At 43.2% G+C, this 19770-nt stretch overlaps 1 protein-coding gene across 6 annotated transcripts in view; it reads right to left on the reverse strand.

The window, feature by feature from the left end:
* Positions 1-19770, reverse strand: part of SEC16B (SEC16 homolog B, endoplasmic reticulum export factor) — a 65643-nt gene that overhangs the window by 17860 nt on the left and 28013 nt on the right. For all 6 annotated transcript variants that reach the window (XM_061383289.1, XM_061383294.1, XM_061383293.1 and 3 more), the window contains 8 exons: positions 17275-17426; positions 16831-16892; positions 14701-14836; positions 13715-13945; positions 8285-8382; positions 5844-5925; positions 1788-1905; positions 472-583 (listed from right to left, as the gene is read on the reverse strand). In XM_061383289.1, coding sequence (XP_061239273.1) covers positions 472-583; positions 1788-1905; positions 5844-5925; positions 8285-8382; positions 13715-13945; positions 14701-14836; positions 16831-16892; positions 17275-17426 — 991 coding nt within the window. The remainder of the gene's footprint in view (positions 1-471; positions 584-1787; positions 1906-5843; positions 5926-8284; positions 8383-13714; positions 13946-14700; positions 14837-16830; positions 16893-17274; positions 17427-19770) is intronic.

Raw genomic sequence — 19770 nt, forward strand, 5'->3', positions numbered from 1 at the left:
TGACAGGCCTGACTTTTGAGTAGCTTGTGTGTCAAGTCAGTGTAAGCTGTGGGGGCGAAACACAAACTTCTTCCACTTGCAGATTTTGCCCAAGGCCGGTTCTGAAAATAGGTCCACGGCTGCCTAACGCACAGCCTCAAGCCACCGCGCTCGTATTAGCATTTTCCAAGAGTCCGTCTCTGGTCATGGAGCCAGGGCGCCACCGAGTGGCCAGAGAGGCACACTACAACCCACGGGCCCCCCTCGCAGCTTCCGGGAGCAAGGCCTGGGCCTGAGGACCCCTGGCGGTGTGATGCTGCACTCTTCCCGGCATCTCTCAGCCCAGAGCCTACCTGTGCTGAAAAACCATCAGCAGCAGCTGAAAATTCACAAGAGACCGTGGAAAAAGGAAGCCATGAAACCCAGCTAGGGCTAACCCAATCCCCCGGAAGACGTCCTCCCCACTCTCTGTCCCCCAGAAGACTGGCATACCTGTGGCTACTGCCCAGCAAGGCCAAGTAGTCTGTCTTCACGGTGTAGTAGCCGAAGGGCACGTGGGCCATGAGGTAGCAGAAGTGAGCAGCCTCCACCAGCCCCTTCCCAGCTGTAGGCGGAGAACAAGCCTGGGTCAGGGAACACGCCCACCAAGGGAGGGACCCACCATCCGGGTGGGAGGGGAGAGGGCTTGAGAGCGGCTCCGAGGTCGGAGCAGACAGCTTCACGGGAATAAAAGAACAAGCTCTCCATGACACGAGCCACAGACCCCAAACCCCACTCCCTCTCCCACCCCATTTTTGCCCTCCGACATTCCATTTCACTTCTCCAGCTAGAAGAAGGCACTATTTCACATTCCCCCTAATGGACTTTTGATGAGGACGTTTCTAAGCATTTTAGTCCTTCTGGAAGGGGAGAAATAGGTAAGAAATGCCTACACCTGAGCAGAGAAGCAGACCGTTGGAAGCAGCGGTTTTTAAACTAGGCTTCTTGGGGCATTAATGCCTCCCCTGCAAAAATCAAACAACAGAAGACTTTTCCCAGTGCTCATAAAAATCACATTCATTACCAAATTGTTCCCAGTTTTTAAGTGTTCTCCCATACCTTTTTCATTAGTTCAACACTGAGTTAATTCAAGTAGGCAAAGTAATTAGCTTGGCACCCAAGAAGGTTCAACAAAAGTTAGTTCCTTCTACTCAGGTGCTGAATAACTTGTCATTTGACTGGGCACAACTTCACCTGTAGCTATTTTAAGTTTAGCAGAGCAGTATTTCACGAAGTGCCACAAAGCAATGATTTTCTAAATATTCTGTCCCTTGACCCAATCTGAGAACCACTGATCTGCAACATCCAACAGCCCCTAAGTGTTTAAAAGGCCACATTCACAAAGAGATGATAGAAATAAAGGCTACACAGTTACCCAGGGGAGCTCAGGCAAAAATAGAATTTCCTATCTGGTTGAGCTGGGTCACTGGGGGACCGACAACAACAGTAGGGGAGATGCTCCAGGTGTTAACTCCATCTGCTGGGGACTCTGACCCGGGCACAGGAAGCAACCACTCAGGGCAGCCTCCTGCAGAGGCGGGACCCCGGAGTCTCAGGGGCCTGGCCTGCACTTGCTCGCAGCAGAAATCTGGGAAACGGAAAGGTAAGGACACTCCTCTCCCTGGATTTTCTGTCCCCAAAACACTGAGGCTCCTGGGTCAAAGGAGACATAGACTCGGACCCAACACGGAACCTAAGTCTAAGCACGGGGTGTTTAAAGCTGGCCTGGAGACAGAGGCGAGGAGGGGACGGAGCTGGTCTCTGCTTACCTAGGGTGTCCCCCATGGCGACAATCGTGCGCTGGTACAGCTCCGGGTCCCCACCCTGATTCGACAGAATCACTGCCAAGTGTGGCCTCCAGTCTCCCCACTGCTTGTCCCCACAACACTGAAAAGCAGCAGAAAAATGGCACATTGGCTGAGTAATACAGCCCGGCCAGAGCATAGGTTAAGGAAGGCGTTGTGTATTTTCTGATTTGCCAGGAATGCCTATTTGGCTGCCTGCAGTGCAGCCACTCATTGATTCTGAGTTTTCTTTTTTTAAAAAAGCAAAATTCTTAGAAGGATGGGTAGGCAGACACATTACATACACACATACACAGGAATATTGGGAGGTGGTCCTTGGTGGTTTAGTCGCTAAGTTATGTCTGATTCTTGCAACCCCATGGACTGTAGCCCACCAGGCTCCTCTGTCCATGGGATTCTCCTGGCAAGAATACTGGAGTGGGTTCCCATTTTCTTCTCCAATATTGGGAGGTAGATAAAAATAAAATCACACTACTAGTCACTAATTTTCAAATTTCATCCTGATGCCCCTAATCTCAATAGCTGGGGACAAAATTTTTTTAAAAAAATATTGATATTTCCATGGAAGAAGGAGGATCACAAACCCTTGGTTCATGAGAGGACTCCATATTAACCTGTAAGAAAACAGGGGAACACTGGGCTCCTTAATATTTTACCAAATGGCTAATGTCTTCTGTTTTTGCCGAGTCCTCTTCTACACATGACCTTCTTTAATGTTCACACAACTCTGTGAAATCTAATTCCTATCGCCTCTTGAGGAGTGAGAAAACAGGCCAAGGCGCCCAGCCAGCACTGTCGCTAGTGACGATGCAGGGGCAGCAGAGCTCCACGAGGGGACGGTAGAGGGTAGTCAGAGAAGTGGACGCGGGTGGAAGCCCCATGGGAACGGATGGGCCGTCCTTCTCCTGAATAACAGGGAATTTCAGGGCAGAGGAAATAGCAATAAACAAAACAATGTCACAGGCTCTGGATTCAACAGGGGCCCTGCCTCTGGAGCAAGTTTCTTAATGCCTTTGAAGCTTTGTTTCTTCATTTCTTAAATCGAGATCATAATATCTACCTGACGGGATTACTGTTGACGATAAAATAAGATTGCACTTGGTTTGCACTTTATAAATTACATGTAGGCGTAAATACTCACACACACGGAAGCACAGCAGAGGAAAGGAGGTGATTTGCAGACCAGTCTGTCCTCCAATTTGTTACACAGAATGGACAGAACAGGAGATTGACAGTAATAGCTAAGATCTGAGGTCAAAACAATTCACAATTATTTGCTATTGTATTTGTAATTATCCCACAGAACAAAAGATGCTTTCTCCAGCTCCATTTTATAGATACTCTTTGTTTATCTGGGCAAAGCAGTGTGAATGAGAGGAATGATGATAATAAATCACAAAAATAATAGCAGTTCTCACTTATTGCACTCTAACCCTGGGCCGCAGCCTGTGCTAAGCATTTCTCCTATGAACAATCACATGCATGAAATACTATTATTATCCCCATTTTAACGTGTGAGCCAGGCTCTTTCTGGCTGGAACTAAGGGAACCAGCAACAGAAAAGCTCTTGCTAAAAGAACAAAAACTTAGAAGCAATTCTTCTGTCTTCTCCCCAGGTGATTTGGGGGGTGGGGCGGGGGAGCAGAAATCACTGTAAAGCAGGTCTATGGAGGTGGGGAGAGAGAAAGAACACTTATTAACTAACTTTAATGGGCCAAGTATGGTCATTAATACATTCAGATATTCTCTCTCCTTTAATTTTTACAATAGCTCTGTTAGGCATCAAAATGCCCACAAAGATGAAAAGCTGAGACTCTGAGACTAAGTAACAAGACCCAGTTCACACAGCTAGACTCTGAGGAGCAGAGCCTAGGTTAAGCCTGTGACAGAAGCCCACATCTCTGTTTTCCAGTCTCCATGCTTCGTCCACTACACCTGTTATTCTAAGGACCAAAGTCTGGCCTTCTACTGGCTGCTATGATGCTAGGGAACTCTCCAACACGGTGTCAAATACCACGCTGTCATATCACTTCTGGCTCCTTGGTTTTCTCACCCCAAAGCAGGGATCATTTAGCAAACTCTACCAGTACACTGAGACCCAATGGACCATATGCTGATTACATCACTCCCTGCATTTAGCGTTTTGTGACATGGTAGGATTTCACTGCAGAGCACAGGCATTCGGCAGAACTGTGTGGTGCATCCCATGTTCTAATATAGCCAGTTCGTTTGACAAAGGGGCATGAAAGTCAGTATTTCTCTTTTCTTTTCTTGAAATTGTCCACAAGCAATAAGAAGGACAAAAAAGCAAAAGTGTGAGTGTGTTTTCATTAAAACTAAATGTCAGCAAAAACCCAAGCCTCTAAATACAAGAAAAGGCTTCCAAAAGAGATTGAGCAGAGGTGGGTTCGGGAGGCAGAGAGAGAGAACACCAGAGAGAGGGGATCCCACAGCCATCTCCACTGGCTGGGGAGAAGCAAAGATGCTCACAGAAAATACCAGGTTGTGTGGAAATGCCAGCTGGCCTGGAAGATGGCCCTGGCATCTCCCCAGCTCAAACCTCCTGTAAATAACTGGCCCGAGGAAGGCTTGAAGCCTGTGAAGGAACAAATACAGAATTTGTACAAATATACCATCAAGATAAAAGGAAGGAAGACGGTAGAGAGAACATTTCACCAAAAAAAAATGATACCACAAAACAAAGAATGGTCACCAAATATTTCATCATGAATGTAAGTAAAATAATGAAACAATTTCTTTTATGAAGCAAAGGCCTAAAGCTAAGTTATAGGAGCAGAGGAAGGAGATGGTGGAGAACAGGAGGAGGCAAATGTAACCTGCAAAGCTCAGGAGAGAAGGGGCAGGAAAATCAAAGAAATAAAGACAAAAATGGAGGGGACTTCCCTGGTGGTTCAGTGGTTAAGAATCTGCCTTCCAATGCAGGGAATGTGGGTTCTATACCTGGTCAGGGAACCAAGATCCCACATGCCATGGGGCAAATAAGCCTAGACACCACAATTGCTGAGCCTACGTGCTCTGGAGCCCACACACCATAACCAGAGAGAAGCCCACATTCCCACAACAAAGAACCCAAGCACCACAACTAAGACCAGAAACAGTCAAATAAATAAATATATATATTTTTTTTTAATGACAAAATTTCAAAGAGCATAGCAAGCAAGAGTCACTGATGAAAACATAGTAAGAGACACACAGGAGGGACACAGCAAAAAAGAAGAAAAGAAAGAATCATATATATATATATATATTATATTTTATATATAGAGGGAGTTCCTGAAAAGAAAACCAATATAAGAGAACAAAACAAATACTGAAGGATATAATTCAAGAAATTTTTCCTGAACTGTAAGAGATGGATGCACATATTAAAAGAGCGTGCTCTATTCCCCCAAAAATCGACACAGATGGTCAATAAGATATATCTTACTAAAATTATTGGACTTCGAGGATAAGGAAGGAATGCCTTAGGACAAAAAGATCAAGTCTCTTATAATGGGAAAACTATCAAGGTGGCCTCAGGGTTCTCTTGAACCACATCTCACGCTGATGACCTGTAGAATCTAGAGTGTCCCTGTTTGAAGGGTCCCGTGCAGTGGTGGGGAAGAAAGGAAGCCTGGTTGTGGTAAGCGGGGAGAGCAGCCTCAGCTTCACTCACTATTCTTCACTCAGCAGGTAGCTGTGGATTTGTGGAAAGAGCAAGATCTTCGGAATCAGACAGACCTGTACCGATCTTGACTCCTCTGCCCCTAGCTCTGTGATCTTGGGTCATTTTACACTTTTGCATCTCAGTTTTCATGACTGCAAAACAGGGATAATAATTCCTACCTCCACACATTAAATGAAATAATATCCATCACAGGACTTAGCACAGGGCCAGGCACATGGGAGGGGATTAAGAGACAGTTATTTTATTTGTCATCTCTAAAGCCATCACTTCGTCCCTGAGCAGTCCCCACACACTAAACCCTTTGGATGCTGGGCTCCTGTTATGAAGGGTACCGTGGCTGCCTGTGGGATCCTTCCCGACATGAGCTGGAAGAGAGTCTGTAGTGGATCGTTGAGCGCCAGTGTGCTGGTGAAGCTGCAGAGAGAGGGGACCGACCATCAGTGGGGACCCAATCAAGAGCACCTTTAACCAGTTGCCTTGCAGTGGCTTCTGTTGAAACTTGAGTTTCTCTCTGCTTTTTGGTTATGGCTCAGCTCCATCCCACTTTAGGACACCCATCCCACCACACACCCCAAACAGACCTTACCACCCGGGGAGAACCTTCTGCACTTCAGCACTGACACCCTAACTCTTGAGCAAACCATTTTTATAGACCTTCATCCATCACGGAGATGAGCCACGCATAAGTCAATGAACCCTGAGAGCCCAACGGTAAACCTGAACCTCTTCTTTTCAGACCCCTCCTCCCCGGCCACCCTCAAGACCCACTGCCCCGAGGCAGTCCTCCTCCAGGCCTGGCCTACAGTTCTCAGTGCTGGTTTTGGGGGGCTTCTTGCTAACCCGGGTCTCTCGTGCCTTTGCTCACAAGTACTAAATAGTCATTTTCAGTAACTGAAGAGGCGTAGAGCAGGGACCAGAAATGATCCTGCTGATGACAAACCGTGGGATCTGCTTAACAAGGATATAATAAGCTCTATGGCTGATTTGAGATTTAAGCATACTCAGTGAGAGAGATATTTCACGATTCACTGGGCCCCATCAAACATCAATGGCCCAAGGCGGAAATCCGTAGCAGAGATGTACACTACAGCTCAGGGTTGTGGGATGCTCACTTCCAAAACCTAAAGGAGATTTATCCCTCAGAATGCTGTCTTTAAAAGCATCCTTCCTCCAGAGCTGGGAGTGCTTCTCCTCATAGAAGTTCAGTGCTCCTTACTATTCTGGCCCATAGTGACCATAATGAAGAACACGGTGGTCACCATTTACTGGGAAGACTGAGGGTCGGAGTAATAAAGAGACTCAGCAGGGACCATGGTGAAGAATAGACTCCCAGGCAGTGGGACAGATGTGAGCCCCACAGACCCAACTTAAAGTGGGGGTGTCCATCTTCTTATCCAACTCTGCCCAGCAGGATTTATGGCCAACTTAAATATAAGATGGCTTCCCTGGTGGCTCAGATGGTAAAGAGCCTACCTGCAGTGCAGGAGACCCAGGTTCAGTCCCTGGGTTGGGAAGATCCCCTGGAGAAGGAAATGGCAACCCACTCCAGTACTCTTGCCTGAAAAATCCCATGGATGGAGGAGCCTGGTAGGTTACGGTCCATGGGGTCACAAAGAGTCAGACACGACTGAGCAACTTCACTTCACTTAAATATAAGATAAAGCTTCCCTGGTGGCTCAGCAGTAAAGAATCTGCCTGCCAAATGCAAGAGACTCAGGTTCAATCCCTGCGTCGGAAGACCCCCTGGAGAAGGAAATGGCAACCCACTCCAGTATTCTTGCCTGAGAAAGACCATGGACAGAGGAGTCTGGCGGGCTACAGTCCACAGGGTTGCAAAGAGTCAGACATGACTAAGCAACTAAACAACGAGCTGAGAAGGTAGCTTCAAGGCTTTAACCAACACGGGAAGATAAATTTTGAGTTAACATCCTTCTCACTGTCTGACCCCAGCCTGCTCCTTATGGGAGGCCCCCACCCACCCCAATCCTGCCACACATCTGTCCCCAACCACCCGCGGATGCTAACTGCAGCCTGAAGGGCTGACCCCAGCACCCGCTACACCCACCACCTCCATTTGATCCTGGGTCTCCTTAACTGTTTCATCGCCCCTGTTCTAAACTCCTGGCTAGGTACTCACACCTCCATTCCCATCCCATTCTGGTTTGAGCCCTCTTCCCAGTGCCTCCTGGCACCCAGGTCCTGGTATGCCAGTGCAAACTATGACCGAGGGCATCCCTTCAATCTTGACATCTCCCATTTGATGAAGTCTTCTGTATCTAATCTCTAGCCCGATAAACCCCTTTCTACCACAGCTCACAGTCCTGCTACTCTGTATCCCTCCCTACTTCCCAGCACCCACACCCCACTGCAGGACTAAGCAGTGAGTTACTACCTCTCAGTCCTAAGGCTCTGTCAGTCACCCTTAAGTGATCCACCCCCTCACTGATGGAACTCTCTAGAGTTCTAGGAACTTCTCTCTTCCAATGAGAGAAGGCTACTGCAATGCAGAATCCTGTTTAATCTTTGAAAGCTCTGACCCTGAGAAAATGTCAGTAAAATGTTTTGTTCAACTCAGCAGCTAAAAAGAATGTATCCGCGCCTAGGTTTTAAGGATCTGGAGAAGAGAAATACTACACCCGACTTAGAATTGGAAAGACGCTTGGAGGGTGGGGCTCTTCAGTGCGTCTTGTATTTCTCCCTACCCTCATCCCCACATTTGGAGGGGAGGTCTCTCCGCTCCATTGGGCTCTCCCTGTGCAAGTCCCCGACTCACCCACTCATGACCCAGCTGTGGGTCCTTGGGTCCATCTTGCTGGAGAGGAACAAAGCATGGCCCCACAAATGGTTCTTCATGGCCCACTCCAAGGCTTCCTGAGAACACAGACACCACCGTCAGTACCCTGCTCACCTTCCTCTAACACAACCAGCAACTGTGCTTGGGCGCCACTGCCCCCTGAGCAGGTGGAGGCTAGGCTTCCAGGAAGACTCACAGAGCCTCCCACATGAATCTGAGAAAGAAGGAGTAGGGAACCAGCTTCAGCTGGCAGCTCTCTCCATTGTCCCTTTCTCCAACCTTCATGTTATCAGAACCTATTACATGATTTCATTAGCTCCCCACAAACATGGTTACCTTTATCTCTTGAGAAAATGTCACATGATACTTTCATGAGCCTAAGCACCAAGAATGAGAGGCATTTCACACCAAGGACTGCGTCTCTAAAGATGAGTTGTAAGATGGTGTTCACAAGGCATAGTAGAGGAACTGTTTATTAACAACTGTGGCAGAGACACCTAGTTCCTCACCCAAATCCATGCTCTCCTTCCTGGGCCAAGAACTGGACTGTATTTCTTACCTCCCTGGCACTGAGGTGTGGCTGAGTTCTAGGTTATCAGATGGGAATGGAAGCAATGCATGCAGCCTCTGGGTCTGGCCCATAGAACTCCCCATGCTCGGTCCTCCGTGGCCTTTTCCCCATCTGGCTGGAATGCAGATGATACCCAGGAGCCTTAGAAACTCTATGTTGAAGATGGTAGAGCCTCATACAGCTGAGCCCTTGGGTTACTTATGGAGGAGGGCTGCCCCATCTTCTGTTCACCTGCCCAGTACTATCACATGAAGAGAAAAAGGCTGCTATTATGTTTAAGCCAGTATACATAGCCATTATTCTACCCCTCCTAACACCATAACTAACTACTTACTAAATATCAAGTGCTTATTAGTTAACTAGTCAACTTCATATGTCAAAGTAATCATGCCATTAATTTGGTGACATGGGTCAAAAGCTGCAAATTTAAAAACATACACATACATATATTTATCTCTTCATTTAATTTTCAAAACTATTTAGTAAGAGTTTAATTTATATGTGAGGTTGAATAGTAAAGAAGCCACCTGCCAATGCAGGAGACACAGGAGACGCCAGTTTGATCCCTGAGTCAGGAAGATCCCCTGGAGGATGAAATGGCAACCCACTCTAGTATTCTTGCCTGGAAAAATCCCATGGACAGGGGAGCCTGGTGGACTACTATAGTCCATGGAGTCACAAAAGAGTCAGATACAACCTTGTAACTGACCACGCAGTTTCCTTACTGTCCCCAAAATAATTTGATTTTTGGACAGGAGATTACTAATGAGGTATTTCCACCTCCAAATGAAAATGTATTTGATTATCCCAACATCTCCCACATTATCATATTTGAAGAGAGAATAAATTTAAACAATCACAGTTAGGAAATTCAGCCTCAGTAGAAGTAAAAATGACATTAAGATTGCTCTTTTTGAAATAAGTTCCTACGTATAGCACCAGGAACTATATTCAAAATCTTGTAATAAAACATAATAGAAAACAATATTTAAAAAATATTGTTTTAATATTTAAAAATATTTAAATTAAAATATTAAAATTTTAATTAAAATATTTAAAATTGTTAATTTTTATTTTATTTTTAAACTTTACAATATTGTATTAGTTTTGCCAAATAAAATTTAAAAAGTGTATCTATATGTATAACTGCATCACTCTGCTGTACAACAAAAATTAACACAACATTATGTATCAACTATACTTCAATTTGAAAAAAAAGATGAAATCTTAAAAAAAAAGAAAATGTTCTTTTTGGGGAAAAGAAGATAGATATTTTTGTACATTAAACTATTTCATAGTAGTATTTTTTAGGAGGATTTACTAAAGACTGGTAAGCTTTCTTATCTCTCCTTGCTATTCTTTGGAAGTCTGTATTCAGTTGGGTGTATCTTTCCCTTTCTCCTTTGCCTTTTGCTTCTCTTCTTTTCTAAGCTCTTTGTAAGGCCTCCTCAGACAACCATTTTGATTGGTGGGGAATACTACTTTAGTCAAAAATTTGCATCCCCCAAAATATAATTTAAGAATAAGTGATGAATTGGAAACTTATATGGAGGCTATCAATCTTGCACAATGCCAGAATTAAGACCCTAGTCAAATGTTAATATAAGATTTTAAAAATATTGTGGAGTCCAGCTCCTCACAGATCTCTCTGAACTCCCACAGGGCTCTATCTACCCCTGCGACCTTTGGGTCATAGTATGACAGATGATGTGGTGGGTGGTTACAAGCCCAAGCTCAGGTACCAGGCTTCCTAAATCTAAACCTTGCTTTATTACTAACTTTCCTCATTTATAAATACGTAGAATAAGAATAGAACCTAAACTAGAGGGTTTCTATGAAGATAAATGAGATAATGCATATAAGCTGATGGGTGAGTATCTGGCACATAGAAAGTATTTTTCAAATATTTTCTTTTATTATTGTTGTTGTTATGGTCATTACTTATTCTTAAGAAAGAGATCATCACTGATTTATCTCTGTATCCCCTACTGGGTTTGATGCCTTAGAAGTGGCTGCTACATAAATGTTTATTGAGTAAGTGAATCACTGGTGAAATAGCTGCTGCTTCTGCTGCTATGTTGCTTCAGTCGTGTCCGACTCTATGCGACCCCGTAGGTGGCAGCCCACCAGGCTCCCCAATCCCTGGGGTTCTCCAGGCAAGAAATAGCAGTGCCTACTATTTAGTGAATATATATATTAAATATATAATGACTATATACACAAACATATATGCTACAAGTTGATCCCATTTTCACTGAGTATCATGTCCATCTCTCATTTAAAAGATAACATCACATACAAAGACACACACAATTAAAGATTTAAAGGTAAAGGTGAAGTCACAAAAGTATTTCAACTTTATTTTCATAAATTAATTTTGAAGCAGGAAAAGCCTTTCTATATATCACTCCAAAAAAGTTATTTCAGACAGAAAATCCTAAAAAAGTAAAGAGCTCCTACAAATCAATATATGGGTATCAAAGCTCCACAGAAAAATGTGGAAAATCTGTGACAAAAATATCCACAGATTAAAGGATATTCAGCTTCATTTATAATAAGAAAAATGCAAATAACTACTATATAATTTTTTCACCTCTCACACTGGCACATATCAAAAAGAAACACACTGGGTTGGTGAGAGTGGGGGGAAGCAGGCACTCTCTATATTGGTAGAGTAATCAGTACAACCTCTAAAAAGTCAGTTTGTAAATATCTATCAAAATTACAAACCACATACCCTTTGATCCAAAGCTTCCACTTCTACAAACTTTCCTTACATATATTCTCTCCCCAGGGCAAAATGACAATGTTATTCACTGCAGCATTATTTGTAATTGCAAAAGACTAGAAATGATCTAAGTGTCAATCTACAGAAGTTCAATTGAATTGATTATAATTCACCTATATAAACCCATGTAGCTCTAAGTAATAATGAGGAAGGTATTTGTATATAATAAGAAACAAGAATCACCAAAATGTGGCCCGAAGACCCAATTCAGCCCACTGCTGTTTTGGTACAGCCTACAAGCTACGAAAAGTTTTTACACTTTTAAATGATTGAAAAAAGATCAAAAAAAAGAATACTGCTTCATTACACATGAAAGTGATATATTCAAATTTCTATGTCCATAAATAAAATTTTATTGAAACACAGCCACACCCATTTATTTTCAGATTATCCATGGCTGTTTTCACACAATAACAGCAGAACTAAGTAGCTGCTGCTGCTGCTGCTGCTGCTAAGTCGCTTCAGTCGTGTCCGACTCTGTTCGACCCCATAGACGGCAGCCCACTAGGCTCCTCTGTCCCTGAGCAAAGCCTAAAATATTTACTGTCTGTTCCTTTACGGAAAAAAAATTTACCAATGCCAATATTGAGTGTTTCCTATAAGATTTTGTTAAATGACAAAAGGAAGGTGAAGACATGATATGTAATATGCTAGGAGGGCAAAGAGGGAGGAAATAAGTATATATGGAGGAAATACCTCCATATATTTCAGAGAGGAAAAATCTTGTGGTTGGGAGGGAGCGAGGAACAGCATCATTTCTCCTGTTATATTCCTTTTATCGTTTGATTTTTAATTGATTCGAATTGATTTCAACCATTTATGCAAATATTTAAGTTTACTGAAATGCAACTCAATCCAGTACTCTTGCCTGGGAAATCCCATGGACAGAGGAGCCTGGTGGGCTACAGTCCATGGAGGGGAGCGAAGAGTCGGACACAACTGAGTGACTTTCACTTCACTTCACTTCAGACTTTTGTAAAATGTGAGCTCAACTTCAAAATTAGGGTATAAAATAATAGGGACATGTGTGAGGTGATGTATATGTTAATAACTCAGTGAGGGGAATCCTTTCACACCATGTGTCAAATCACATTGTACACTTTATCTTGCCATTTCATTTGTCAAATATACTTCTATTTAAAATTTAATAAATAACATAAAAATGTCAAAGTCTAACTTACATATCAAAAAATACGGAAGACATCACTTCATCAGTGGAATTAAAGTATTCAGTATTGAAATGCATATTTTAGATATAGTTGATGGAGGTATCATTTGTAAACAAACTTCCTGGAAACTAATTTAGTGTATGTGTGAAGAGCCTTTTAAAAGTACATACTCTTTAACCTAGTAGTTCCACTTCTAGGAATCTATCTTAAAAAATAATAAAAAGATCATCCAAAGATTTATATAACAAGATTTTTGAATTGCATAATTATGGTGGTGGTCGTTCAGTGGATAAGTCACGTCTGGCTCTTGCAGCCCCATGGACTGTAACCCACCAGGCTCCTCTGTCCATGGGATTTTCCAGGCAAGAATACTAGAGTGGGTTGCCATTTCCTTCTTCGGAGGATCTTCCCCACCCAGGGGTGTAACCCTGGTCTCTTGCATTGCAGGTGGATTCTTTACCCACTGAGTTACCAGAGAATGGCAAAAGTGTACATGGCCTATACAGTCAACAGCAGTGAATTGTGCATAAAACACGATACATTCATATAATGGAATATAATCTAGTTTTTAGTGGCACAGTTTAATGCCATGAGAGGGTTGCACCATATAGTCTTAAGGGGAAAAAAAGAAAAAAAACTTGTATATGTAATTTAATTTAACTTTTAATATTGATACATATGCATAGAAAATACTAGAAGTACATATACCAAAATTTTAACAGGTATTATCTTTTAATGGTAGGACTTTGGATGTTTTTTTTCCCTTTGTACCTTTCTGAACTTACGGTTATAAAATAAGTATATGTCACTCATATCATTGGGGAGGGGTGAGCTATAGGGCTGCCCGGACTATTTTAAGCAGGAGTGGGCGCGGTACTTGCCTTCTTCCTTCCATAGTAGAGCAGCTTAGTGAATTTCTCCACGATCTGCGCAGGCGTCTCCACGCTGGGAGGAATCTCCCCGGTGAGCAGGTCCCGGGTCCCCGAGCTCAGCACTGGCCAGTCCTCATCCGTCAGGTTGATGAGATTGGCGACAGGCGGCTGCCGCTTGTACTTCTCCAGCTTCTTGCAGTCCTGCATCAGCAGCTCGGCGATGTCAGACCCCACCATGGACTGCAAAGCAAAGAGAATCCCATTCCCATTCGTCGCCATGCTGGTACCCCAGACTGCAGAAGGCGGGGCACCAGAGCGCCCGTCCGCTTCAGGAGGAGACCCACATGTAAACACAAGACAGTCCCTTTTGCATTGTGGTAGTTGAAACTCCACCTTCATTCTCATGGCTATTTTCTGCCTGTCAGGAGCCACAAAGGTGACCAGAAATATGCACAGTCTCATAGGTGTATTATCTGCTTGGTGCAGTAACCCAAGAACTGAGCAATAACCAGAGGCTAGTGGAGAAGGCAATGGCACCCCACTCCAGTACTCTTGCCTGGAAAATCCCATGGGCAGAGGAGCCTGGTAGGCTGCAGTCCATGGGGTCGCTAAGAGTCAGACACTAATGAGCGACTTCACTTTCACTTTTCACTTTCATGCATTGGAGAAGGAAATGGCAACCCACTCCAGTGTTCTTGCCTGGAGAATCCCAGGGAAGGGGAGCCTGGTGGGCTGCCATCTATGGGGTCGCACATAGTCGGACACGACTGAAGAGACTTAGCAGCAGCAGCAGCAGCAGTGGAGAAGAGCAGGGAAAAGTTATAGCATTTGCACTCTGGCATTGACCTCAGCAGTTTCTTTTCTTGAGGCCATTTGTTGCTTCTTTAATGCTACCTTTTATAATTATGCCCCAAGACGAATCTTCTCTCTCCCAGGAAAATTTAAATTTCAGTCCAGCCTGCACCTGCCCATCCTCCGGCCGCGGTGATACTGACCCCATTCTGCCGACAAAGGAGAACCAACAGCTGCCAGAGTAGAGCCGAGTCTCTGCTCCCCGGTGTCTCAGATTTGTGGCTCTGTGCTGCTTTCTGCTGGCAAAACGTCATGATGTCCACCTTGTGCACATCTTCCCTAGGGAGAGATTTCAAGGAGCAAAGAGTGAGGGACAGATTCCTCCCCCAGGCAGGACCACAAGCCCCTCCTACAGCGTGAGGGCGGTGCCTGGGCTGGGACTGAGATAGTAGTAGAAACAGGACAACCCAGGATGGGGACAGTGAGTCTGTAGTTACAGGGCAGTTGTTTCCATATAGAACAGGAAGGGACCTCAGAGATTCTCTCATCCACGGTCTCTATTTTGCAGAGGAAGAAACTGAGGCCCAGAGACCTGAAATGACTATTTGGGTGGCAGGTTCGAGCACAGACTTTGAGATCAGACAACCCTGGATTTAAATCCAGCCTTCGTGTCCAACTCTTTGTGACCCCGTGGACTTTAGCCTACCAGGCTCCTCCGTCCATGGGATTCTCCAGGTAAGAATACTGGAGTGGGTTGCCATTTCCTTCTCCAAGGGATCTTCCTGACCCAGGGATCGAACCTAGGTCTCCCACGTTGCAGGCAGATGCTTTAACCTCTGAGCCACCAGGGAAGCTCCCTTCTAAACTTCTCAGCCTACACAAGTTGCTTATCTCCTCTGAGCCTCTGCTCTTTCTGATAAAACAGGGGTGATTAAAATGTCTACCTCCAGGGCTTCCCTGGTGGTACAGTGGATAAGAATCTACCTGCGGATACAAGAGACACAGGTTCAGTCCCTGGTCTGGTAAGATTCCACATGCTGTGGAGCAACTAACTCATGTGCCATAATTACTGACCTTGGCTCTGCAGCTGCTGAGCCTGTGCCCACAACTACTGAAGCCTGCATGCCTGGAGCCTGTGCCCACAACTACTGAAGCCTGCATGCCTAGAGCCTGTGCCCACAACTACTGAAGCCTGCGTGCCTGGAGCCTGTGCCCATAACAAGAGAAGCCACCGCAGTGAGAAGCCAGTGCCCTGCAACAAGGAGTAGCCCCCGCTTGCCACAGCTAGAGAAAGCCCGTGTGGAGCAACGAAGACCTAGTGCAGCTAAAATAAACAAACAAAATAAAATTTCTTTAAAAGTCTACCTCTAACTCAGTGTCTTATAATAACCTATAATGGAGAAGAATGTGAAAAGGAACAGATTTATATATAACTGAATCACTCTGCTGTACCCATGAATCTAACACAGCATTGTAAATCAACTATACTTCTACTAAAACACTGTTTTAAAGTCTACCTTATACAAAAAGGAATTAGCTAATTGTGTAGCATATATAAAGTGCTCCATAAACAGGAATTATTATTTGCTTGAGATTATTTAATGAAGTCAGTCAAATAGGGATCAGTACCCTAGGTGTCCAAACACCCAACTCGGTACTCTAGGCCACATTGCTACACCTGTGTGTAAAAATGGAGACAATTCATTTTTACTTGAAGGAAGTGTCAAAATACCCCGGGGATTTTCCTGGAGGGGGAAGCTTCAGGATAAGGACACATCTGTATAGTTGTGATGATATTTAAAGGGCTTCAGAATGCATTATCTCACCTCTGACACCAGCCTGAACTCTTCTCTCCACAACAAAGAACATCCTCAGTATTTATCAGAAACATGACTAGGAATGTAAAAGCAGTTCTAGCTCAATCCTGCAGAGGGCAGACTTGCACACTGTCTAGGAACTCATGCTGACTGAGTTATACATCTCTCCAGAAAAATGTTTTCCATATGAGCAACTTGCCTATGATTTCCGAGGCTGTGCCCCACTTTTCTACCAGTTTAAGTATTATTAAGTACCCAGAACATTAAAACCTCCTACCACATAGCCTTTGTAAAATAGAACTGATTTCAGATTTTTTAACCTTTTTCTGTCTTTCAACACTCAAATTGCTTGTCAAAATGACTCAAGCCACATCTGGCTCCAACTTGTAGCACAGAGATTCCATTCCAATGGGGACAGATATTTTCTTTCAAGAAAGCCAAGCCCAAATCCCCAAAATGCAGGAAGATTTTATAGGTTTCAAAAGCCCTTATTTGGCAACTTTTATGGCGATTTACCTGATCAGTGGTCCTGAGAAAGTCCTCATCTCTTCTTGTTCCTCAGAATCATTCAGAATAACCTGGAACAAAAAACTCAAGTTTGGTCTTCAAGATTATGTGCCCCCAGTGCCCCACTCCTCAGGTGAGTCCAGTATCAGAACCCAGAGCTGGTCCTAGGGTGTGGCTCAATGCCTCATGGAGAAAGAAGAAAGACAAAAATGAGCTCTCTAGTTGCTGGATATGAGCCAACAGTATCACAGGTAAAACATCAGTCTAGCATTACTTCTTTCAGAGAAGAGCCCCACACATTCCTTCACACACACACACACACACACACACCAATCCACAGGGTACATGGCTCAGGCCCCTCCAAGAGCACTCTATTCCTGGAGATGCCAGGGCTCAGGCAAGGGAAGCAGGGAGTAACGTGCTGACATTCAGGGGACACAGAATCTTGTTTACCTCCATGCTGTGCAGTTCAACAAGGGCTGTCTGTCCATCACTGGGAGAGCTGGGACTCACACACACCAGCTGACCTCCTGGCCCAAAACTCACAGGCATGTGAGGGACATAGAACTTCATGGGTTCCTTGGGACCAGCTGCTGAGATGTCCTCTGACCAACCAATACAGGTGGACACTGTTAGCATTACAACCACTGCTTTGCTTTATGTAAGAAATATTCCACAGACATATTTCTTTGCAAATTTCAACTGGGACCAAGATAAGGTTCTGGGTGGGTTACATAATTAGAAGAAATACATGCTCCAAGTCAGATTTAGGCCTTTAAGAATACGTCAGACTATAATGCCAAATCCAACAACATATTACAAGGATTATATACCATGATCAAGTGGGATTTATCCCAGGGATGCAAGGATTCTTCAGTATATGCAAATCAATCAATGTGATGTACCATATTAACAAATTAAAGAATAAAAACCATACAACCATCTCAATAGATGCAGAAAAAACTTTTGACAAAATTCAACACCCATTTATGATAAAAAAAAATTCTCAAGAAAGTGGGCATAGAGGGAACCTACTTCAACATAATAAAGGCCATACCTGACAAACCCACAGCAAATATCATTCTCAATGATGAAAAACTGAAAGCATTTCCTCTAAGATCAGGAACAAGACTAGGATGCCTGCAGTCATCACTATCATTCAACGTAGTTTTAGAAATCCTAGCCATGGCAAAAAGAGAAGGAAAAGAAATAAAAGGAATCCAAATTGGAAAAGAAGTAAAAATATCCTGTTTGCAAATGACATGATACTAAACATAGACAATCCTAAAGAGGCCACCAGAAAACTACTGATGCTAATCAATGAATTTGCTAAAGTTGCAGTATACAAAATTAATGCACAGAAATCTCTTGCATTCCTGTATGATAACAATGGAAGATCAGAAAGAGAAATTAAGGAAACAATTCTATTTACCATTGCAACAAAAAGAATAAATACCTAGGGATAAACCTTCCTAAAGAGGCAAAAGACCTGTACTCAGAAAACTATAAGATACTGACGAAAGATTTCAAAGACAACACAAAGAGATAGACAGATATACCATGTTCTTGGGCTGGAAGAATCAATACTGTGAAAATGACTGTACTACCCAAAGCAATCTACAGATTCAATGCAATCCCTATCAAATAACCAATGCCATTTTTCACAGAATTAGAACAGAAGATTTTATAATTTGTGTGGAAGCACAAAAGACCCTGAATAGCCAAAACAGTCTTGAGAAAGAAAAGCAGAGTTGGAAGAACCAGGCTTCCTAACTTTAGACTATACTACAAAGCTACAGTAATTAGCATGGTACTGGCACAAACGCAGAAATATAGATCAATGGAATGGGATTAAAAAATCCAGCGATAAACCCACACACCTACGGTTACCCAATATTTGATAATGGAGAAAAGATAACATCTTCAATAGTGATGCTGGGAAAACTGAACAACCCATGTAAAAGAATGAAATTAGAACACTCCCTAACACTATATACACAAAAATAAACAGAAAATGGGTTAAAGACCTAAATGTAAGGCTGACACTATAAAACTCTTAGATGAAAACAAGCAGAACACTCTGATGTAAATCACAGCAAGATATTTTGACCCATCTCCTAGAATAATGAAAATAAAAACAAAAGTAAATAAGTGGGACCTAATTAAACTGAAAAGTTTTTGCACAGCAAAGGAAACCATAAACAAGACCAAAAAAAATAAATAAATAACAGAATGGGAGAAAATATTTGCAAATGAAGCAACACACAAGGGACTAATCTCCAAAATATATAAACAGCTCATGTAGCTCAATATCAAAATAACAAACAATCCAATCAAAAAAATGAACAAAAGACCTAAATAGACATTTCTCCAAAGAAAACATACAGATGGCCAAGAGGCACATGAAAAATGCTCAACATCACTAATTACTAGAAAAATGCAAATCAAAACTTCAATGAGATATCACTTCACACTGGTCTGAATGGCCATCATCAAAAAACCTACAAACAAAAAATGCTGGAGAGAGTGTGGAGAAATGGGAACCCTCTTATAATGTTTGTAGGAAAGTGGATTGGTTCAGTCACTATGGAGAACAGTGTAGAGGTTCCTTAAAAAACTAAAAACAGAACTACCATATGACCCAGCAGTCCCACTCATGGGCATATACCTGGAGAAAACCATAATTCCAAAAGATACATGCACCCTGAAATTTATTGCAGCACTATTTACAATAGCCCAGACATGGAAGCAACCTAAATGTTCATTGACAGAAGAATGGATAAAGAAGATATGGCACATATACACAATGGAATATTACTCAGCCATAAAAAGGAACAAAGTTGTGCCATTTGCAGAGATGTGGACGGACCTAGAGACTTTCTTGCAGAGTGAAACAAGTCAGAAAGAGAAAAAGAAACATCATATATGAAGGCATATATGTAGAATCTA

The sequence above is a fragment of the Bos javanicus genome, chromosome 16, assembly GCF_032452875.1.
Source record: "Bos javanicus breed banteng chromosome 16, ARS-OSU_banteng_1.0, whole genome shotgun sequence".
Lineage (NCBI taxonomy): Eukaryota > Metazoa > Chordata > Mammalia > Artiodactyla > Bovidae > Bos > Bos javanicus.